The sequence below is a fragment of the Caretta caretta genome, chromosome 10 (genome assembly GCF_965140235.1).
Source record: "Caretta caretta isolate rCarCar2 chromosome 10, rCarCar1.hap1, whole genome shotgun sequence".
Taxonomy (NCBI): domain Eukaryota; kingdom Metazoa; phylum Chordata; order Testudines; family Cheloniidae; genus Caretta; species Caretta caretta.
The window spans coordinates 70,721,959-70,745,205 of record NC_134215.1 but is presented as its reverse complement, the minus strand read 5'-3'; the positions used below and the strand labels follow the sequence as shown (position 1 = coordinate 70,745,205).

At 47.5% G+C, this 23,247-nt stretch overlaps 1 protein-coding gene across 1 annotated transcript; it reads left to right on the top strand.

The window, feature by feature from the left end:
- Positions 1-29: 29 nt before the first annotated feature.
- MRPS11 (mitochondrial ribosomal protein S11) lies at positions 30-6,736 on the top strand. Its single transcript, XM_048867092.2, has 6 exons — positions 30-188; positions 1,647-1,766; positions 2,034-2,132; positions 3,372-3,501; positions 5,812-5,877; positions 6,388-6,736. The coding sequence occupies exons 1-6, from the start codon at positions 136-138 to the stop codon at positions 6,493-6,495; spliced, it is 576 nt and encodes a 191-aa protein (XP_048723049.2). The 5' UTR covers positions 30-135; the 3' UTR covers positions 6,496-6,736.
- Positions 6,737-23,247: the final 16,511 nt, after the last annotated feature.

Sequence of the window (23,247 nt, the reverse complement as noted above, 5' to 3'; positions counted from 1 at the left end):
CCACAGGGCCAGCCGGGCGCCGCCATCTTTCCTCCCATAGGCCACAATGCACGACGCTGACCTTTCCCCTCTTCTGTCGGGTTGGGCCCTTGGCTCCTCGCTCTGGGGCCGGTCGGACGGCAGCGGGGAAGGGCCATGACCCGGGTGCCGGTGGTTGCCTGGCAGCGGTTCTTAGGGGCCGGACTGGGGTAACTGGAGCGGGGGCCGGCCAGGGCCTGTGGGGGGAGCGGAGCGGGCGGCCGGGGAGTTGCGGGGGTGAAGGGGGGAGCGAGCGGCCCGGGCATTGGGCGTGAAGGGGGGAGCGGGCGGCCAGGGCCTGGGGAGTGGGGGGCGGAGCGGGCGGCCGGCAGGGCGTTGGGGTCCCAGCGCTGGGCTGGCCGCAGCGCCCTGGGGGTGGGCTGCATTGTGGGTTCAGGCTGCCCCTGCCCCAAGCAGTGACTCCGCCAAAGGGGCGCTGTGGGGCTCTTTCGCTGTTCTCATCTTTCCTGATTCTGGAGCCAGATGGCGCAGAGCGCAAATGAAAACATTTGTTCTGCCCCCCCCCCCCCCCCCCCGCCCTGCGGACTCGGGCTAGCCTCCCTCTGGCTGGGTATGGTCACCGGTAATAAAGGTTCTGTTCCCCGGGGATACCTGTGCAATCACACCGTCTTCATGTTCTGCTCCTGTATACAGGCTTTGGGCCTTGTCATTGCAACTCCGTTCACCCTTGTGTAGACGAAGCATGAGGTGCAATAGACAGAAACCGGTTCACTTTCCAACTAATGAAACATAGGTAGCTACTGAAGTCAGCAGTTCTGATTGATACACACGGGGAAGGTCTCTGCTGGATAGGAAGAGATTGTTTTGGGTAGAACTAGCTCAATTATTAAAGCTACATATGTTTAACAAGCACCCTCCTTCCCAACTCCACCTGTAATAAGATCATACTGTGTGTTGTTGCTGCTGTTTCCATGTCAACAGATCAACTTGTGCAGAATCTAAGACCAATAGAGAAATCCAGGGCTTGAGGTTGAGGCTCTTAGGGTATAGCATAGGCTTGGCAGGAAATGATTGGGCAAGACTACTGTTTTATTGATGAACAGTCTTATTTTCAAACGTGCTCCCAGTTAAGTCTCTCTTCAGAATGGATGTTGTCTAATTTTGTTTGTATTTTGACAGAAACGTAAAATCCCCTCCTCTGTCCCACTAAAAGGATTATAACAAAATACCTTTCAGTGCTCATTTCAGTGTTTGTTTGCTTTTGCTCCTCCCTAGCTCCTGGCCAGTGAACTTAGCCTAGTCCCTTTCCATTTCTGTTTCTTGTGCACTGCCAGCATGCTGTCTGAGTTTATTTTTATTGTGAAAACAGTCCTCAGTTTTGCCCAACTGTTTGTTTTTATAAAAAACTGGAATGTGGACACCTGACAATGTCCCTTTGAAAAAGTGATGTTCCTGGGGTGGTTACTACTTGATTCCTCAAGGTGACTGGGGAACCGTGAGGGTGATGTTGACTGCTTGAGATAGTCCTGCAGTTAGCAAATAGCTTTGGTTGTTTCCTGTGCGAAAATATACTATGGGAGGTCTTATGTGAGGTGGCAAAAGATAATGTAAAAGACTATTGTGTAGCTGTGAAATCCTAATCTATTTCTCCCACTTCTTTCACCTAGTGGTTACAATGTTGCATTGTGTCGTGACATACACACAGGTTTCCAGAGGTTGCAGGAACAAATGGAGAATACCAGTGTTGCACCTGAGGTGATAGCAAACCAAAGCAAGAGTGACTTCAGGTGAGGCATCCTGTATGGCTCCAAACCAAGCTGTGGTGTAAAGTCTCTTCATCTGTCTCCCATCAGGGGGGTAAATCACCTCAAGCATCTTTCAGGAAAGTAAGGGAAACAAGTGACGTGAAACAATCGCAAACACAGTTTATATAAGAAGTTCTGAGCTTCGTTTGGCAGCATTTAATCCACATTTTTCCCAAATTCCAAGACTGTATTAAAAATTAGCATTGCGTGATATTGCAAGTATTTGATTCCTCTTATTTTACTTTTCAGCCTTTTCCCCCCAGTACCAGGACAAGAAAGTTCCTTAACTTGGGGTGGAAAGAAATATGAAGATATCCCAATAGCTCACATCAAAGCTACGTACAACAAGTAAGACACAAACTTCTTGGTATACAGGTCCCATGTAAAAGGGCCTGCAGCAGTACCGCTTTATGCTGAGAACACCCAAGCTAAGCAACTGGGCCCTGATCTTGGCTAGATGGGAGGTCTCTATGGAAAAGGCTGGGAAGTAGTGTTGGAAGTAGTGACTCAGGAGACGGCACTCTTTCTTATGAGTCAGTACTGAAGCAATAGTTCAGTGCAGTGCTGGAGGTGCCAACTGTAATGGGAAATGTAAGACCAAGGCCATTAACACATAGTGCCTTTCACAAGAGTAAAGCTGTTGATTGCATGTTTTGACCAAATTCAGGTATGGGTAATTACATCTTGTCCCCCCTATATTCCACAGGCAGTTTTAACAGGATACAGGAATCTGATAATTTCCTGTCCTACATTGTTGCAATATTGCTGTTCAGCTGTTGAACAGCTGCCGTGGTGTTCACCAGAGGTGGTTGCATTTCAGTGGTGTCCCCCAATGAGACATAATTTATAATTCTGTGAAGGTCTCTGAAGCTTAACAAAGGTGTTCTGTACATTTTAAAATAAGCAGAGGTGGTGAATCATACGCAGTGGGAAAGTGGGTCTGGAAATTTGAGCAATTTCTGGCAGGTGTATATTACCCCAAAAGACAGTACTCTCTCATTCTGCCACTCTAGCATCACCCTTAAGACAAACCAGGGCTGCTGCAGAGCCTTCTATTGTTGCCTAGAGCAGTGGCTTTCAACCTTTCCAAACTACTGTACCCTTTTCAGGAGTTTGATTTGTCTTGTGTACCTGCAAGATTCTCCTTGCTTAAAAACTACTTGCTCACACACTCAGGCATAAAAATACAAAAGCGTCCCAGTACATTATTACTGAAAAATTGCTAACTTTCTCATTTTTACCATATAATTATAAAATAAATCAATGAGAATATAAATATTGTACTTACATTTCAATGTATAGTCTATAGACCAGTATAAACGAGTCATTGTCTGTTTAAAATTGTAGTTTGTACTGACTTCGCTAGCCTTTATATAGTCTGTTGTAAAACTAGGCAAATATCTAGATGAGTTGATGTACCCCCTGGAAGACCTCTGCGTATCCCTGGTTGAGAATCACTGGCCTAGAGTGCAGTAGTGTAGAGGTATTGGGTGGGGCCTTCTGGGTGGCCTTGAGGATAATCAGAGCAAGAAAAGATTGGAGAATTACTTTCTTATGGCTTCCTACCCCCCTTTTTCTCATCCCCAGCACCCACATCCAGGTCATCAGTCCTGAGAACTTGCCATTTGCCCATACGTCCTGTGGCACAGAAGGATTCAGAAATGCCAAGAAGGCCACTGCCATTGCAGCACAGACTGCAGGCATTGCTGCAGCAGCGGTGAGTCTGGCCTGGTCACTCTGCTTGTTGAGGTTAATCTTGCTGAGTTCGGAGGAGGTGTGCTAGTAGTGGAGTGATTGCCAACAGAATGCATTTGTGGATGGGCTCTGAAGTTCTGCTTCCTTCTCCCATTTCTGTCTTCTGTTGGAGGAGAGAAGTAGAGTCCGCCAGTTCCTGTGTGTCTGAGCAGTACACCCCATTTACACATTGCTGCCCTTGTTTCCTTTGAGTGGGGGGCCATGATGAGCATCTCAGCCTGGATAAACTGTATGTGAAATGGGAGCTTTAAATGAAAATGTGGTGGCTTTAGTGGCCTGTAATGGAGAAATGTAAGTTACTTCCTATCCTTTTTTGGCTCCAGTTTGGACAGTGTTGTAGTTTAAACCATTGGTCTAAATGTTAAGCAGCACATTTCATTTGACTATTAAGCCCAGATGGAAACAGGTTACTCAGCTGTGACTTTCCTTCCACATATCGATGCTGTCATAAGCAGTGTCACTCATTGGTAAAATGGCAGTTGCTGTTGTGAGAGACAGAGCTTCCATTTCAGTTATAAGCTTATACAGGGTAAGAAATTCTTGTTACCTTGTGCAGAGTTGTGGCCCTGCCTTGAGTGTAGCTTTTGCTCAGATGGTCTCACTTGAAACATGGACCATTTATTTTCAAAAGCCAAATAAGGGGAAATGAAATCTAGGCACAAACCGAGCAGGTGTGAGGGGCAGGAAGGAATTGCTGTGTTTAGAATTATTCCATGAGCAGCACCGCATAGTTGGCCCGGTGAAGTCTCAGCTGTAAGCTGCTGTTGGAGGCAGAATATCACACCAAAGATCTGAGCCATTCTGGTAACCCTTCATTCCTAAAAGAGCATGGTCAGACTTTGAGAATATGACACAGTTGCACTTTCAGTTATTAGTTTCACACAAGAGTTTAATATCTGGTCCTGTGGATCTAGTGTAAGTATTTCTAAAAGAACCAAATTTTGTGTGTGATGTGTGGGGGAAGATGAGACTGCTTGTGTCCCAGACTCCAGCACTGCAGAATGGGGGGCAGTGAGAATGAAAACCTAAAGTATCCCCATTCTGAACTGGATAGAACTCACTCTAGTTAACCCTTTAGCCTCTGGAGTTTTTCTTTCCTATTGTGGGAAGAACAACATGTTGCTATTGGTTTAGATGAATAAGAACCATTTCCAGCACTAATCTTATGCATCGGGGACTGATTCTTAGAATACAGGTGCAGTGCTGTACTGTTACCCCTCACAAACAGCCAGTGTCAGAAATTAGCCTCTATCCCTGTAATCCTGGGGCCTGGTCTGTACTGGGAACAAACATTGGCATAGTTCTCAAGTGTGAAAAATCTACACCCAAGAGATGTAGCTATGCCATTGGAACTCCCGATGTAAATGGTGCTAGTTAGGGTGATCAGACAGCAAATGTGAAAAATCGGGACAGGAGGTGGGGGGTAATAGGAGCCTATATCAGAAAGACCCAAAAATCAGGACTGTCCCTATAAAATCTGGACATCTGGTCACCCTAGTGCTAGTTCACAGAAGAATTCTTCTGTCAATCCAGTTTCTGCCTCTCAGGGAGGTAGATTATCTACACCAATGGGAGAACCCCATCAGTCTACACTAGGAAATTAAGTCAGTATAACTCTGTTGTGAAGGGGTGTGAAAAATCCACACCCCGAACAATGCAGTTAAACCAACCTAACCTGAGTAGGTGGAGTACCTACACCAATGGGAGAAGCCCTCCGGTCGGCGTAGGTAGTGTTTTAACTGAAGTGCTTCAGTGCAGCTGCAGTATTTTAAGTGTAGACAAGCCCTGAAACTCTGCGGCTGTAGCATTTTAAAGTGTAAACATGTCCCCCGACAACTTTTAACATGCACCATCAGGGAGGGTTAGAGATCTCCACTAGGTGGTAGTGCTGCGCCACATTAGGAGAAACCGGTAAGGTTTGTTGATTTGAAGTTCTTTTAGGCCCTCCCTAATTTGGTCACCTACTAGCCTTAAAAGGACACAACATCTGCTGCCTCAACTCATGACCCAAGACAGCTTCCCTTCTCAGCTCCCCTTTCCTCTTTGTACATAATGTTGTGTTAAATCTGTCCCCGGCCACGCATTTCCTATCTTTCCCCAAATCCCTGGCTTTATCCAAATGATCTCCATGTTTATCTCCCAGGAACCATTCTTGATTCCATTTTCCTTTCTATCTGAAGAAGCTTGTGAGAGTGGATGAAAGGGATTAATCCAGAGAGATACCTTTTGACCTGCCTGCCTTTCATCACTAAAAGCTCTTTTTTCCTCACAGAAAGCCTGCGGGAAGGGTGTGTCCCACGTGCGAGTGGTGGTGAAAGGTCTGGGCCCTGGGCGTATGGTAAGTGCCTAAGATTCCTCTTCACTGGCATGAGCCCTCACCTATTTGTTCCTTTCTCTGAGGGCTGCAGGGTTTTTTATTCAGGCCTACAGAATTATGTTGCCTGTTAACCTGCTTTTCTGAAACTGATATGAAGGACAGAGGTGCTGGAGGGAATTTACTGTTTTGTCACCCCAAAGCATTAATCACAAAAAGAAAAAAAAAATGTCCTCCTGGTGAGATCCTAGAATAATTTTGTATAAGGGCCTGAGTGAAAGCCAAATTGTTTACGTCACTTCAAACTAGAGTAGCAAAACAATGGAGAATACATTGTAAGAAACAATCCTGCCCTAGCCAGGAGGAATGGACCATCTGGGACCAAACAGGGCTTCCTGATAGTTAAGACTATTCCAAAGAGATCGCCCTGTTCCAGATTGCCTCCTCAAAGATACCTTTCACTTTTCTGCCGGTCTGTGCTGATGGTGTAATAGTGCAGCATGCAGTCTAATGTCCATTCTCTTGCTCTTTCAGTCTGCCATCAAGGGGTTGACCATGGGGGGTTTGGAGGTCATCTCCATCACAGACAATACCCCAATCCCACACAACGGCTGCCGTCCTCGGAAGGCACGAAGACTTTGAGAGGGGAGTGGAAGGGAGACACCGTGTACAGTATCAGCTTGGTGCCCTGTGAACTAGTTTTGAATTTTGTCTTTGATGGATCTTGGCAGGACGTGTTCCTTGGAAGCCTTTCCTAGGAGAAACTTAGAGAATGGACACAACCCTGGTCTTTAGCTTAGTGGTTGAAGCGAGCCTGTATTTACTTTCTGAGTAGGAAGCATTGTCTGTAAAGTTAATAAATAAAATGTTTTAGTCTTTGTGATGGCCATGTCTACTTGGATTATTATTATTATTTTGGATTATTCTCTCAACTGCTGTTTTCCTCCTGTCACTGCTATATGTGGCTCTTGACAAATCCAGGTGCTGCTACTCTTGTCATTAGGAAGGGACCCTCTTGCAATGAATGGCAGATTTTTCTCGTCTCCCTTTTATCCAAACACAGAGATTTGGAAGCTGGAAGTGGAGAACCTCTTCTCTCCATCTAGCTTACAAAGCGTGGTGTTCCCACCAGAGCCCAGTACTGCTATGAGAGAGGGGTGCAGAACAGCCAGCTCCTCTAGCTGCGCTGAGTGGAGGAGTCTGAAGTCATTGCTGCTGTAGGTTTGTTTTGTTGCTTCATTTTGCCTTTGCTGCAGTTGGCTTATTGGTGGTATTTACTAACAGAAAACCCCAGTTCTACTGAAGCAGGAATCTTGCCAGCTTTGATCTACGGCATCATTGCTGTGACTGTGCCAACTCCATCCATAGCTAGCACTGTGAAATGCACATACAGTCGCTGGTACATTTTTCCCACCTATTTCTGCATGCAGTATTTTCAGTCCTCTCTCATGCCAACTGCACCTGCTATGCCAGGGTTCAAAGGGAGAGGGTAAGTAGGGGATTAGGAGGCCTGAGGAACAACCAAATGCTGCCCAAGAAATTTAAAATGCTAGGTCAGGCCAATGCTGCCCTTGGCTAGAGGCAGGACCTATCTGCCTGGAATGTACCTGCTATTTGCTGCCACCTATTTCAGCTCCACCTAAGGAGAGTCTCGTAGGCTAAAACAATGAGGAGTCTTCCACTCCATGCATCTGATGAAGTGGGTTTTAGCCCACGAAAGCTTATGCCCAAATAAATGTGTTAGTCTCTAAGGTGCCACAAAGATTCCTCGTTGTTTTTGCTGATACAGACTAACACGGCTACCACTCTGAAACCTGTCGTAGGCTATTGGCACTCGGGAGTGTGAAAGAGAGGTGGTAACTCTAGCAACTGAGGAAGGTGTCTCTTCCTGGCTGAGGGAAGTTTGCTCCAGGAGGAGACCAAGAGGAACAGAAAGAAGCATTGGTTACATATCCCAAACACTGGGCAAGTACTTCCTCTATCAGGGATGTTAATGAGCACAGATTTTTGGTTTATCTGCCAGGTCTAGCACAAATCCAGGCTTCTCTGTTCCATTATTTCTCTTTTCTTTTGCTTCCTCTTTAGTTTCTCAAACAGTGTAATTAGCTATTCTCTTCCCCTTTAAAGAGAGAGGGTGCCATAGCAACACGGCAATGTTTAACTCATTCATGGCTTTGTGAGATGTGCAGAAAGCTAATGAAATCAGGCTGTTTAGAGGAGCCTACCCAGCTAAATTTAACCAATGACAAAACAAGGCTTAAATGACTCCTCCTACCTCATTCCAGCTCTGTGTATGTGAATTTGGGCAGAGGGGAAGTTGTTTTAAAGTAGGGGGAAGTCCCTTTACAATTCACAAGACTGCAGGATGGGGAAGAGAAGCTTTTTCCTGTAGCAGGGTCCCCACTGATTTGATTTAATCACTCAAAAAGTTGAGAGCTTTCCCCCAACCCCAGGAAAGGGGTTTCTGGGCTTCTGCTGACTTCCAAACACTGTCCAGGAGGAGATGCTGGGTCAGTTGTAGACCCTACAGAAAAATATTAACCACATGCTTCATTAATGGCCAGGGAGAGTGTACATGGAGATGTGGGTGAAGCTTGATCATCTTTAGTGCTGGGTTCAGCAAGTAGGCGTGTGTATCCCACACATACTTAACAAGTAGCAGTATCCCAGAATGTGTGTATTCACTATCCAGCCAAAAAAATGGCATAGTTCTAAACAGGTGCATGTCTGAGCATTGCTGAACAGACACAGACTTTTATGAAGATGATAATATATGTTTTCTGGAGCAATCTAAATATTCACTCTTGAATACAAGTAGCTTATGTGCTGCTCAATCCAGTGGTACTGTGAGCACCAGTGGGGCAGCAAGAAGTGCTTCTAAGTGTAAATGGTACAAGGGAGTGAAAAAATAAGTGCTGTGGGGAGGTCTTGTTTTTTTTGAGTCACACGCTCATCACCTCTACCCTCTGTAGGTCCAGGCCAAATCTAGAGTAAAGCTTGGCCTTTCCCACTCTCTTAGCAATTATGAAGACGGGGCTTTTAACACTGTTGGTTCCTCAGCATTTGTAAAAGACATATGAAGCCAACAAACTCTTTGCACTGTATGTGCAGTAAAGAAGTTTCTCATCTCTTCTCTGCTGTTCTGTCTCGCCCCATTGCCTATTTCTGTCTTTTCCTATCCTATATTGATGTTTGCCTAGCTCTCTCTTAGAATCCCTGTGTACCTGGCCAGAAGTACCTGGCATTACCTTTCCATCTGTTCATTAGCTGGCCATATAGAACATCTTGACATGTTTGTTTCTCTTCCAGTCCCCCAGCTCAGCATAATCTTCATGGGCTTGCAAACACAATGTGTCAACTACAGAGCTTGTTTGTGAATTCAAATCCACCACATCCACCTCCTTTCTCTCTTTGACTTCACTGCTGAAAAATGGACAATCTGAGCCCAGGCCAATCGCTCATAAAGTGTGAGTGGAAGAGCACGGGAGCCTTGACTCTGCTGCAGCTTTAACCCTCTTTGTTCTGCAAAGCTTAGGCCCGTGCTGCAACTTTTAGCCTTGGGGAAGAGCAGAATTGCCTCCAAACTGGACTCTTACACCCCTTGTGTGGGACAGTTACCTTCACACACTGTGCTGCAGATGAAAATCTGCTGCAGATCTTTTAGGGCCGTGTGCTCAGTTGTGCTTTTTGGGTACGAATGGACCTCAACAGCACTTAATTACAGGATTTCTTTACAATTCCATTTCAGCCGTTAATTAAAACCCGATTTGAGTCAGCCACCAGGATTTACAAGTTTTAATTGCTTTCCCTGGTGCTTGGGTGATGTACAGTTCCATGCTGGCTTGCTTAGCTGCTGTTCCTCCCTGCGCAGCACCATTTGGTCCTAGTAATTTTGTTCTGGTCAGACTCTTCAGCCCCTGTTTGACTTCTCTCCTCTCAGGAGTTCTCTGTTTGCCCTGGCACTCACTTGGCATAGGGAGGCTTCTCGCTTCCTTGCTTTGATAACTCTCTGCCTACCATTGTAGCTTCCACTTCATGACTCAAGGCTGCAGTCCTTTCTTGCAAAAAAAAAGTGATGATTGTGGCACTCCTGCTTCGGGCCCCCTTGCTATAGCCCAGTGGCAAGGGTATTCAGCTTGAAGGTGGGAGACATGAGTTCATGCTTCTGAATCAGGTAGAATGGGGATTTGAACCCAGGGCTCCCACATAAGCGGTGAGTGCCCTAATCCCTGGGCTATAGAACAAAAAGGGGCACCATCACCTTTTTTGATGTAAAAGCACACTTAGTGGATCAGGCAAGACAGGAACAGGGAAATGACTAGTTTGTCAATCCCACTTGGGCTCAGTGTGAGCCTGGCATGAAGCAGCTCGGTAATGTCAAGTATGAGACCGCTTTCTGCGTGCTCGCTAGCGGGAATTTAGGTTGGACCCAGGTGCCAAAGTCTTCCTTGTGCATCTGTGCTTGGTGCTTTGAACAAAAGCCACAAAAACTCATCCCTCACAGTGCACTGCTGTACGTGGGGGAACCCCCTTCCTAGTCCCTGCACCAAGCAGTTTCCACCCTGGAGCTGGAGCAGTGGTCATCCTTGTTTGCTCAACCAGTGATTCACTATTTCCTTTGTAGCTGAGCTGTAAATGGTTGTTGGTGACAAGTCCGGTGCCCAATTCCTTTGCATGTTTCAGTTGAACCATTAATCCATTAACCAAGTGCAAGTGAGGAAGAGAAGAGGGCAGAGCTTCCAGTGCCAATAAACTGCAGTAGCTGGGGTGGTTTACTTCAGCCCAATGTGTGCCTGTGGTAGGGCTTTGCCTTAGTTTTCCCTCACTGCCCCTAGGGGGAAATGTTTGTAACCAGAAATCATCCTCAGGAGCACTGCAGTGGAATTACACTCCCTTACATTGGCAAAGTGGTAGTGGGCCAAAATCATGCTCAGTTATAGAGGGTAAATCAAATTAACTCCATGATTGGACATTCCTAACTACGAAGCCTTATGAACTCCCCTAAAGGGTGGAGGGGATCCAACTGAGGTCATGATTCTGCTCTTCCTGTGCACTGAGACTTTGGCATAAATAGAGGTATTCTCCAGTCTGCAAAACAAATCATTGATACCAACCCAGCTCAAGCCTCTTTACCTTGGCCATCTCTCTTCCTTTCCTAGTTACCTCTCCAGGTTCTTAGCATGCAACCTCTCAGGCCAAATTAGGTCAAGGGTCTTCAGATTGTTTTCTTGCTTTCATAATGCTCTCCACTCCCCAGGAAGAGGCTCAGGCATTAATTGGCACTCAACAGCAGTGAGTGCTTGGAGGTTTTGCTTTTCAGCTAGCTAATGGCATCCAAGTTCCTGAGATAATGGTGGGGGTAGGCAGCACATTTCACTTGGGGAGGGGGTACCAGGAGAAGTAGGCAGACAGTGGCTATTTTCCTTTTCCTTTTGCTGATCAAGTTCCTGCTGGGCAGCTAAACAACAGCTGGTGAGAAAACTGAGCACCAGTGTAGGAGGAAGCATTGTGTTCTCAGCCTTCCTGTAAAAGCAGTGGCAAAGCTCTCCTGTCCCACTGACCCACCCCCCTCCCTTTTGTTTCTCAGATGCTCATGATCCTTCCCTCACTGGGCCCCACATCTGCTGAGTGCTGGAGAGTCTACATGGGCTCCTATCTGAACTGAAATCTTGCACCAGCTGGAAAGCCCCAGTAACTCTTCCCCTATGCCCAAGCCAAGTGAGGCTGTTCCTGGGAGTAGCTAATGTAGTCAGTTTAGAGCTATTGTTCTAGAGGAAGTAGGCAGAGCAAACACATGGGGCAGGGGACCGAATGCTAAGCAAAGATGAAGGGAATGAAACAGGAGCAGCTCAAGAAGAGAGAAGTCTTGGATCAAAGTACAGAAACTGGTTGGTTATATTCTGCCATAATTATCCAAATCTTCTCCCGTGCTGAGCTTCCAGCTCAGTCTAGAGACGTCCGTGTTACCAAAAGCGTCTGGCAGTATGAACAGGGACCACTGCAGCAGTAACTGTATTCTAAGGACTTACAGCTATTCAAGGAGGACTTGTGGCACCTTAGAGACTAATTAATTTATTTGAGCATATAAATTCATTTGAGTCATTCAGTCTGACTGAATGCATCCGATGAAGTGAGCTGTAGCTCATGAAAGCTTATGCTCAAATAAATTAGTTAGTCTCTAAGGTGCCACAAGTCCTCCTTTTCTTTTTGCGGATACAGACAAACACGGCTGCTACTCTGACAGCTATTCACATGACTCATTCCCCTTCCCTAGCAGGGAAGAACCCTGCTTTCCCAAATCTCATCCTCTCCCAATACCCAAAAAAGCAGCTGAGTTTCCATGTATCCCTGACATTTGCATGAAGTGACATGGGGAGTATTCACTTAGCTGCCTTTAATACTGGCCTGACAATCCCCTTGGGAATTGACTCCCAACTTGCTCCTCTTTAGTAAATTTTAATTTCTCTATGTGGAAATGACACCCCTCAAAAAACTTTCCTTTCCCTCCCGCTCTGGTTCTGAAATGCTCCATGGGTCTGGCCATAGGGAAGCTCCAAGGGTATGTCCATGAGGCGCTCTCTGCTATGCACAGATCCCTTCTTTAGAGCTAGGTAAAATCAGAGCAAGTTTAGGACCTGCAATATCTCACCAGTTAGGATTCTGATTGGCAAAGCCAAAGTGAAAAACAGGAATGGCCTGGGTTCATGTTCTATATTTGTCCAAAACCATTTGGATAACAGTTTCACTACTGGTCCATTTTAATCACGCGTCCTTGTTTCCTCCACTAACTACCATGTCCAAGAACAGGCTGCATTTCCTACAGCAGACTGGACTCAGCGTCGCATAAGAAAAACAGAGCTGAGCAAGAGCCACGCTCACAGCCCTCCTAATCGGTCCCTCTGGCAGGTCACAGGTTGAAAGATTATTCTAATCTCTTCCCATTCCTGCCTTGAGGCAAGCAACTTTCTCCAGTAATTGTCAGGAATAGCCCTCATGCCACCCATTGCACAGACCTGGACTCTGGTCTTCATTTGCTCCTGCAGGGTCCATCACAGAAGCAGATGACGGATTAACTGAGCAGTCAGGACCACACTCTGCCCAAAAAAGTCTAGAAAACAAGAGTCAGACTAACCTCCAGTGTCAGCCCCCAATGCATTTCTCCTTATTCCAGGGAGGAAGGGGGAATAACAGGTGCAGCTTCTCTCCCTACTCCTCCCTCCAACAGTCTTTGTTGCACCCAACATGCATCAAAATGCTTCATCATTGTGCATGTTGGTAAAGAGTCTGTTTAATGCCAACAATGAGAGCCACGCTGATATTGTCCATTTCCCCACTGAACCGTAGCCAGCTGGACAGCTGCAAACAAAGCTCCCTTCCCAATGGGCCTGACCAGCAGCAGCCAGTCCATCTTTTCCCTCTGCTGAGATTGCCACCCTGTGTGCTGGTGTTTGGTGTGATACAGGCACCTCTGCAGCAGGAAGTGAATATTGTCACGCTCAACTCATTCCTCAGATGTCAATGAAGGACCACTGGAGGGTAGCGATAAGCACAGCTGGGTTTAAACAGGCCCTGTGGAAGAGAAATGCTTCCAGCACCCTGCTTCTGGGCCAGCCAGGCCCTCATATAGATGCCTCTTTAACTTCAAACCTATTTTGGAAGGAGCAGGTGCAGGCAGAAGAGAGATTTTATTCTCCAAAATGTTGGGTGGGAAGAGCGGGGAGGGCTAGACAAGAGATTCACAGCAGTCAGTGTGGGTATACAGAATTGCAGCTTTAAAAGAAAATAATCTCTTGGCCCTAGGCTATAGCTAGCTTTAAAAAGTACTTTCAGTCCTTCAGGTCAGTTTCACCTTTCCCTTAATCAGCACAGGATGAGCCCAGAGAGACAACGAACTAGATGAGGGGTTGGAAAGCAGAGCTGTTTGGCTGCCAAGCGCTACTTTCCTTCTCCCTCCCAACAGGCACACATTTTAGCCAAAAAATGGAATTAATGCCCATGCCTGTCCCTTGCTTTTATCAGTGCTCTGCACGCACTGGCTGGGAGAGAGACAGTGCCCAGCCATCTCTACCAATAACAGCATGTCTAACCTGGTTGGACGCTGGACTCAGCCTCTAGCTAGAAAATGGAATAAGCAGCACTGAAAACCTTCCCTCGGGGTAGGAAAGAAAATGAGAAAGAGGGACCAAGAGTGTGAGCATGGGGCCTACCCTGCAGGTGACACTAGTTACTAACCCCCTCGTAGAAAGTATTGGCATGAGCATAGTCCCAGTAGCAGTTCTTTGGCCATTGTGAACAGAGTTGTTGTAAGAGCCTGCTCCGGGGTTGTCTCCAGGGCTGGCAAGCACCATTCTCAGGAGATGTCCTTGCGCCGCTTGCTCTGAGTAGCAGGTTCATTCGACCCTGCTGTCATCTAGCTCAGGCTGCTGCATCCCACCCTGGGGAGGCTTAACGAGGACAGGGGCCTTGCCCAGACACTGGGCCAAAGGGTGGGAAATGACCTCGGCCACGTGCAGAGTAGCTATGTGCGCTGCCGCATCCTCCCCCCCTGAGCAGGAGAGCCCAGGCTGTTTGCTGGCTGCTCTTTCTTCTCCAAGCGGCTGTTTTAACTGGGTTTTGTTGCCCTGAGCCGAGGACGTTGCCATGTTGATAGCTGCTTTTGCGGCCTGTCTCTTCTGGTTGTCATGGTTACAGTGATTAGTAAGAGCTCAATCCTGAGATGGGGGAGGAGGAAAAGCTGCATCTCCCCATGTGCTCTCCAAGGGCAGCAGGTACATCTAATCCCAGCATTGCTCCGGCTTACGCCTTTGACAAGCATCAAGGAGCTATCAAATGACCAGCTCCAAGACTGCAATAGTTGCTCGGAGAGGATGCAGTACTCAGCCAGCTACTCCTATTAACACTCTAAATCAAATCTGACCAGAACTGGCAGACAGGTGTCTCTGGAGATGGCTGGGTCACCTCCTCCCACCTTGTTATATTTGTTCAATTCCAGACCGGGTTCTCCCTTTCCCCTTGCCCATCATTCCTGCTTTCTTACTGGTGAGAAACCCACTACCTGCAGGGCAGCCTGGGTATAGCAGTATGTCCGCACATCTCTTGGACACCTTCTGGCCTGAGTGCAGCTGTTCACATGCCTCAAGCATACCACCAAACTCCACATGCCATCTGGCTGCAGGCTCACCTCCATACCACTCCTCCCAGACACAGGCTAGGAAAATGCAAGCAGCCATACCCATTGCTTTGAAGGACCTGATCATTCCTTCCTCACACATCCACACTGAAGCCAGGAAGTTTTATGTCATAAGGCATGGAGAATGGGGCTCAGAGTGAGTTAGGGTTTACTGTCTCCTATTTCTACTTCGCCTTGTACTCAAGGCCTATAGCTGCCCCAGTGAGGCTGGGAGAAGAGAGATATGGCAGGTGAGAGGGGCAGGAGTCCCAAAGAGGAGCTTGCTCTGCAGGGTAGTCCCAACTTGGGAAGTCTGAAGGTGTGTGTCCAGGAGCAAAAGCCTGATGTGTCCTTCAGGCGAAAGCCAAACAGCGTGTGCCTGTGAAGGGCTCCACTTCTTTGAGATTTCTCTCTCATAACCAGCAGCTGACACATAATGAAGGCATTTGGAATGCTCCCGACTGAGGAACAGGGATAGTTGCTACTAAGTATGTGACTGGTTAAAAATTAACAGCTTCTGTTAAATTCAGTTGATCCTTGTAAATTAGCAATCCAACAAAGAGTATTCACTTCTAAGGCCAGTGACACCAAGCATCAGCCTCCAACCTGACAAGTCAGACTGCCCCACTAGGGTAGAGGCTGGGGATATTTAAGGTTTCCTTTAGCTCAGGGGTGGGCAAACTATGCCCTGGGGGCCGCATCTGGCCCTCTAGACATTTTAATCCAGCCCTCGAGTTCCCACTGGGGAGCGGGGTCTGGGGCTTGCCCTGCTCTAGCCAGGGAGCGGGGTCTGAGACTTGCCCCGCTCCGTGCGGCTCCTGGAAGCAGTGGCATGTCCCCACTCCAGCTCCTACACATAGGGGCAGCGAGGGGGCTCTGCATGCTGTCCCCACTCCAAGCGCCGCCCCTGCAGCTCCCATTGGCTGGGAACCATGGCCAATGGGAGCTGCAGGGGTGGCACCTGTGGACAGGGCAGCTTGCAGAGTCGCCGGGCTGCACCTCTGTTTAGAGGCCAGAGGGAGGACTTGCTACTGCTTCTAGGAGTTGCTTGAGGTAAGCGCCCCCCAGAGCCTACACCCCTCCCGTGCCCCAACCCTCTGCCCCATCCCTGATCCCCCTCCTGCCCTCTGAATCCCTCAGTCCCAGCCCGGAGCACTCTCCTGCACCCCCAACCCTTCAGCCCCACCTCAGAGCCCGCATCCCCAGCCGGAGCCCTCACCCCCCTCGGTTCCAGCCTGGAGTCCCCTCCCGCACCCTGAACTCCTCATTTCTGGCCCCACCCCAGAGCCCACCCCCAACTGGAGCCCTCACCCCCTCCCACAGCCCAACCCCCGATTCACGGCCCACCATGAAATTTCTGGACCCAGATGTGGCCCTTGGGCCAAAAGGTTTGCCCACCCCTGCTCTAGCTTCATGCTGCCTCATTTCAGTTTCCACAAGACGTTTCCCAGCCCCAGTGACTGGCCTCCAAGCCCTCTGGATCTTCTCAACCACCAGTGGATTCTTTCCCTGGTCTCCTCTCTAAGCTCAAGTAGGTTCTGCTAAGCTCACTGAGCAGCTGGCGATAGTCTGTCTCCCCACCCCCAGTGCAAGAATCAACTTTTCCCTGAATTCCTCAGTGCACTTGGCATTCCAGTCATTGCAAAGCAGATGGCAATTCTGTCAGGTGGATGAACTGCAGGAAGCAGAAGATGTTTTAAGAGAGGATCTCGCCAGCTGCCAGAGTGAGAAAACAAAAGGGAAGACCATGGAAGAATAGCCAAACCAGGCAGAGATGCAAGAGAAGTCTACCAGCTGCAGCTGTCTGTCTGGAAGCCAGCTCTTTAGGGCATGTCTCTACCCACCCACAAGACAGTAAAGCTTCCAAGCCTGCCATCTCCTAGGATCAAAGCAACAGAGTCAACACACTAACTTAGCATTATAGCAGAAGCTCCAAAACATGACACTGTAGGACCAACTGAGGTCTGGAAATATGGATTACCATTACTAGCTGCTAATGGAGCATAATTAGATGCAATACAGCTCTGTCAGAACTCACTAGCCCTTCTCGTTAGTATATCCCCCCACAAACCTCCGCTATGCTGCTGGTCACCCACGTCACGATAGTTTTCTGGTTGTTACCGTCTTAAAGCCTGTATTTTTATCCTGTTACATAAGAAAAACCCCATACAATTCAGCATTTTCATATCAGTGTTTCTCTGAATAAAACCAGAACTCATTTTCCAGCATGCCAACTAAAATTCTGCACTGGAGCAGACAGACTGCCAGCCAAAAAGCAGCTTTGGTTTTGAAGTCAGCCACATCTCATAGCAGCTGGCAGGGTCCTAGAGTTAAGCAATCTGCGTAAGAGTTTACTTTGTACAACTCAGCAGAGCATGTTTCTGCAGCCCAGCAGCAACAGGAGTTTGTAGCTGTCTCCCTCGCTCCATTCCCTTCCTTTCGCCGATCATTTCTCACAATTACTCTGACAAGAGAACAACTTTTAACATGATGCCAGGGACGCAGAAAGGGACAAGGACACACTAACAACCTGGACCCTAACATGGCATGAGTAACATGAACACACAACCATCACACCTGGCACATGATTTATTGATTACAGAACATTTTCTACATTCACTCTTTTAAATCAAAAAAACATGTAGCAGAAGCAATCCTGGTCTTACTAGACCTCAGTGACTTCTTCCCCTTTCCCCCTGGGGTGAAATGGTTCCCATAGAAGGGGGTGGTGGAAGTGAAGAGACAGGAAGGACCTGAAAAAAAGTTGCAGAAAGCCACAAACCTGTTTTTTCCCGCCGTGTCAGAAAAGTCCTAAACAAACCTAGCAGATACACTGGAGAGCATGTGAACAAAGGGAAGCTACCATAATTACACTGGGACTGCAAGGGAGCAAAGCCAAGGAAGAGGGCAGAAATGGTGGAAAGGAAGTCTGTGCTGGAAGGTTAATTGAAAGGAGTCTTAAGAAGGGATCTACCTTTAGATGAATACACAGATGTACAGAAGGCTGCATTTTTGAGCCCACAATGACTTCTGTAGCTTGTCACTTAATACAGCTATATATAATCCTCACACAACTGACCCAATCTTATTTTGATTGTCTGCCAGATCAAAGATGGCTGGAGTCACTGAAAGCATAAAGTAGAGCCGTTGTTAACCAACACACGGTCTTTTCAAGGCATGAGTTTCCCTGCCGGTTAGTTCAGAACTGAACTGAATTGAGGAGTGCTCAGTGCTAAAGGGCTTCTGTGGGGTCATTCTGACACAAGCTCAAGAGAAGCCGTAGAATAAAGAACACCTACACACAATAGAGGGAAAGGGCTCAGGAAGTGCGGTTATTGGCCTCTCCGGTGCTCTCCTGCTTGAAACTGAGTATGGAGGTACGCACACACAGTGTTGCTATTGAGTACTCGGTGCAGCAGAGCAGCGAGAAATCCAAAGCTGTGGAGCCTCAGGCCGGGCCCATTTGTGCACTGGCAGCCACTGTTCAAGCTCAGCAGAGGCACTTTCTACCTGGGAGGACCATGCAGTGAAAAAAATGCATAAATCAAAACAAAACCCACCAGTATTTTTGACCCTGTCAAGGAACTCTAGGGTACGGATGTAGGGACCTGCATGAAAAACCCCCTAAGCTTATTTTTACCAGCTTAGGGTAAAACTTCCCCAAGGTACAAACTATTTTACCTTTTGCCCTTGGACTTTATTGCTGCCACCACCAAGCGTCTAACAAATACATAACAGGGAAAGAGCCTGCTTGGAAACGTCTTTCCTCCCAAACCCTACACCCCTTTCCTGGGGCAGGCTTGATAAAAATCCTCACCAATTTGCATAGGTGAACACAGACCCAAACCCTTGGATCTTAAGAACAATGAAAAAGCAATCAGGTTCTTAAAAGAAGAATTTTAATTGAAGAAAAAGTAAAAGAATCACCTCTGTAAAATCAGGATGGTAAATACCTTACAGGGTAATCAGATTCAAAACAGAGAGAATCCCTCTAGGCAAAACCTTAAGTTACAAAAAGACACAAAAACAGGAATATACATTCCATTCAGCACAACTTATTTTATCAGCCATTTAAACAAAACAGAATCTAATGCATATCTAACTAGATTGCTTATTAGCCCTTTACAGGAGTTTTGACCTGCATTCCTGCTCTGGTCCCGGCAAAGGCAACACACAGACAGAGAGAACCTTTGTTTCTCCCCCCCTCCAGCTTTGAAAGCATCTTGTCTCCTCATTGGTCATTTTGGTCAGGTGCCAGCGAATTTATCCTAGCTTCTTAACCCTTCACAGGTAAAAGGGTTTTTCCTCTGGCCAGGAGGGATTTAAAGGTGTTTACCCTTCCCTTTATATTTATGACAGGCCCACAGTAAAAAGAGTTGGTGACAGCCCTGCAAAGCCACTCACATTGGCTTAACTTTCACGTTAATGCAGAGGTGGGCAAACTCTGGCCCACGTGACCGTCCTGCCTGGCCCCTGAGCTCCTGGCCCCTCCCGTGCTGTTCCCCCACAGCCTCAGCTCGCTGCATCGCCGGCACAATGCTCTGGTCGGTGGGGCAGCGTAGCTGCAGAGCTACGTGGCTGTAGCGCTGCCAGCCATTGGTGCTCCAGACAGCATAGTAAGGGGGCAGGGAGCGGGGGGGGGGTTGGATAGAGGGCAGGGGAGTTCGGAGGGGAGGGGTAGTCAGGGAGGTCAGAGGGTGGGGAATGGGGGTGGGGTTCAAGGGCGGCAGGGGGCAGTCAGGGGACTGGGAGAAGGGATGGTTGGATGGGGCAGAGGTCCTGGGGGGGCAGTCAGGAATGAGAGGAGGGGTTGGATGGGGCGGCGGGGGGCAGTCAGGGGCGGGGGGTTCTGGGGCGGCCAGGGGACAGGGAGCAGGTGGGGTGGATGGGGCAGGGGTCCTGGGTGGTCCATCAGGGAACAGGGGGGTTGGATGGGGCAGGAGTCCCAGGGCGGGGAGTGTCAGGGGGCAAGAAGCACGGGGCGGGGGCCAGGCCATGCCTGGCTGTTTGGGGAGGCACAGCCTCCTCTAATTGGCCGTCCATATAATTTCCGAAACCCAATGCAGCCCTCAGACCAAAAAGTTTGACCGCCCCTGTGTTAATGTCTCGGGGAAAGGAGATAAAATAGCCATAGGATGAGGCCTTAGGAACAGGCAGAAGGAAAAAGTCTATGTTCACAAGTTGGGCTGGCAACTTGAACACCAAAGTGGAAGAGAGAAGTGCGTCCCACCTTTGTCATTAGCTCACACCATTGCTCCTACAGACTCATTTGTATGGACATCTTAACAGCTCTAAGGGGAAACTTCAGCACAATGAATTAATATCCTAGACTTATGCAGACCCTCCTACACATATAGGTCATGACTCCTCAAGACAAATGCACCCTGTTTTTTCTTAATGAAAGGATTTAAGTTACCACTGATATCTGGTAGGAGATCTTGGAAAGAGGATACAAGTCAGACTCATGAAACAAGTTCTTCTTTATTCTGGTATTTATCCTGTGTTGCTAACAAGTTTTCATCCTAACCTAGTAAAAATATTAGATAGAAAATATATGTCCCGCCCCTACACCCGCACTTCTTGTTTCTTAAATAAAAGAATCAAAATTTCAAGCATGAGAATGAGACAGGCTTTTCTTTCAACACACTCCTGTGGTAACCTAAATCCTTCACTAGATACAAAATGTAGCAGCCCCAGCCATAGAATCTACAGTGCTGCACCAAGGCATTCATACTCCTCACAACCATCAATCTGTGCCTTCAGAAACACATTAAAGCAATATTTAGCACTTACCTGATACTTTTCATCCACAGAACTGAAAGTGCTTTACAAAAGTGAGTCCACATCATCTCCTTTTACAGATAAGGAAACTGAGGCAGAGGGAGGGGAAGTGACTCGCCTGAGATTACACAATTTAGTGGCAGAGCTGTGAATATGGTTGTTACTTATATCACTTAAAGGAAACGGTATCAACAGAAAGCGGAGATATTTTGAAGCACGGCTCTACCCCATCTGGAGCTCCAGGGTGAAGGAATGCTAGCTTGTGGCATTAAGGAGTTAATGGGAACTGCTGAGAACTTTTGGGAAAGACAGAAAGATACATTAACAATGGAAAAGGGTAATGAAGAGTGAAGTTTTGGTGAGAGAGGAAGCAGATAACTCAGTTATCTATCAGATACAGTGTGTTTTATCAAGCAGGAGACAATATGCGAAGACTCCCTGCTCAGAGCTTTAATAGAAAGAATTTGAGAAACAGATTGTAGGTGAAAGATTCTAAAACCATGAAATAGTGTTCTGGGCTGGAGAGGAATGAGGCACTACTGCATGCATGTCCTGACACCTCCCCCAGCAAGCGGCCTCCCAACCTGGAGTCATTTGTTGCAGCCCCGAGAAACTTCCCATCAACTCAAATACCCTGGGAAAGAAGACAAAGAAATATGTATTCTTGCCCTAGGACTACATTTTCCATAGCCCGGCTTTGAAAGCCCTTAGCAATCCTGCACAGATGCGGATGGACTACTGGTTACAACTGGAAGTCAATTCGATACTCAGTTTACACAAGGTCATATGAATTATTTCATCTGAGTCTCAATTTCACCATCTGCAAAATGGCAGCAATACTTTTGTAAGAGTGCTTTGAGATCCTTATACAAAAACTGCGTTATAGTGTTGAGATGGGGTTATGTTTGGGAGGAGAGAAGAAAGGAAGATAGAGCAAAAGAACTACACTGAGGGCTGTAAACATCCAAAGGACAGGATGGCTCAAAGAATCTGGTGTGGGATGTGGAGCCTGTCACATCTAGGTGAGGTATCCAAACCTTGCCCAGGTCAATAGTGACAAAAATAAGATTATCTGATGGCTATTCAGTGATATGTGAGATGAGCTTGTGACCTCGGGACTTTCTGAGCAGACAAGTGGCCAAAACGTTAACCACAACTAGCCCCCTTTTTGGTACCTTCAGCAGATATGAATGGGCTTTTAGTCTGAAGGGCTTTCCTTCGAGGGGGGCGCCCTCAAGGACAGTGCCCTGTCACAGCCCATCATGTGCATCAGAGAACAGCAGTCTCCAGTGTCAATCCAGCACCTTTCACCAGCCCCGTGTTTGCCTAAGATGACAACATTCCCTAGCAACATGCACATTTTTGGTATGCACACGTTTTGAGAAAGCCTATGTGCTACCTTGTAGTACAAATGCAGCAAACAATGAAGTGGTCTTCAGATCAAGGCAGGGCCAGCATTTTTATAAGCCTGCACTAGCTTAGACCCAGAGGCATTTAGGTGCACTTCTTCTGGATTCAAGTCCAGCAGCTCATTTTGCAGACATCTCAGACAATGTAGAAGTCAATCTTGCTTCAAGTATACAGCAACACACCAGCAAGATGTGCTTCAATCCCAGGGAGTCACCCATTGGCACCCCTTACCACCTAACCCCCAGTTCTCACAGAGAATAGGGTGTAAAGCAGGAGAGGACAGGCAGCATTAAGTCAGCAAAGTCAAACCTTCGGCTACAAGCTCCCAGCAATACACATGAATCCAAGTCTCCCCTTCTCCCAGTGCAAAATCCAGCCTAGCTGTCTTCTAACTGCAGGGGAAAGGCAAGTACAGCAACATTCTAGTGCCAAACAGATGCAGACACTATGGAATCAGCTCTCTCAGGTCTAACTCCGTTATCCCTGGTGACTATAACCTTACAGTTTGAGGCATCACATAGTAGTCATGGGAAAGACAAGGATGCCACAAGTCAGACATTCTCCACATTTACGTACCTGGCGTGCACCAAAGACTGGGGCTGGCTCTTTCCCATCCTGTCAGCAGAAACAGGGTGAGGGAAGAGGACGACACATCCCTGGGGATACATTCCTGGTCCATGCAGTGCTTTTCCCTAACTGAGGCACCAAAGAGAAAGCTGCTCTCAAGTTCCAAGCCTCTCTCGTGCATTCCTGCTGCTAGCTACCCACCAGCTCACACATTAGGCATACAGTCAGCTGTTCTGGTTTCCCTCCCTTTGCCACCTTTCATCTGAGGGGCTCAAAGTTCTTTACAGAAGGTGGCTCAGTCACATCCTCATTTTACGGTTGGAAACTAAGGCACAAAGATTAAGTGACTTGCATAAGAGTCAGGAACAGAAATCATCTCCCCTGCTTCCAGTGACCTGCTCTAACTACTAGACCTCCCCACTAACAGAGACCTTTCTCCCCTAATACCCTGCATATTGATATGGCTT

What these genes read in the sequence shown, in the direction of transcription:
- MRPS11 (XM_048867092.2), top strand. Translation starts at nt 136, where the DNA reads ATGACCCGGGTGCCGGTGGTTGCCTGGCAGCGGTTCTTAGGGGCCGGA. An exon ending in TTCTTAGGGGCCGGACTGGG is followed by an intron (nt 189 to 1,646) that starts GTAACTGGAGCG and finishes TCTTTCACCTAG; the next exon opens with TGGTTACAATGTTGCATTGT. An exon ending in CAAAGCAAGAGTGACTTCAG is followed by an intron (nt 1,767 to 2,033) that starts GTGAGGCATCCT and finishes TTTACTTTTCAG; the next exon opens with CCTTTTCCCCCCAGTACCAG.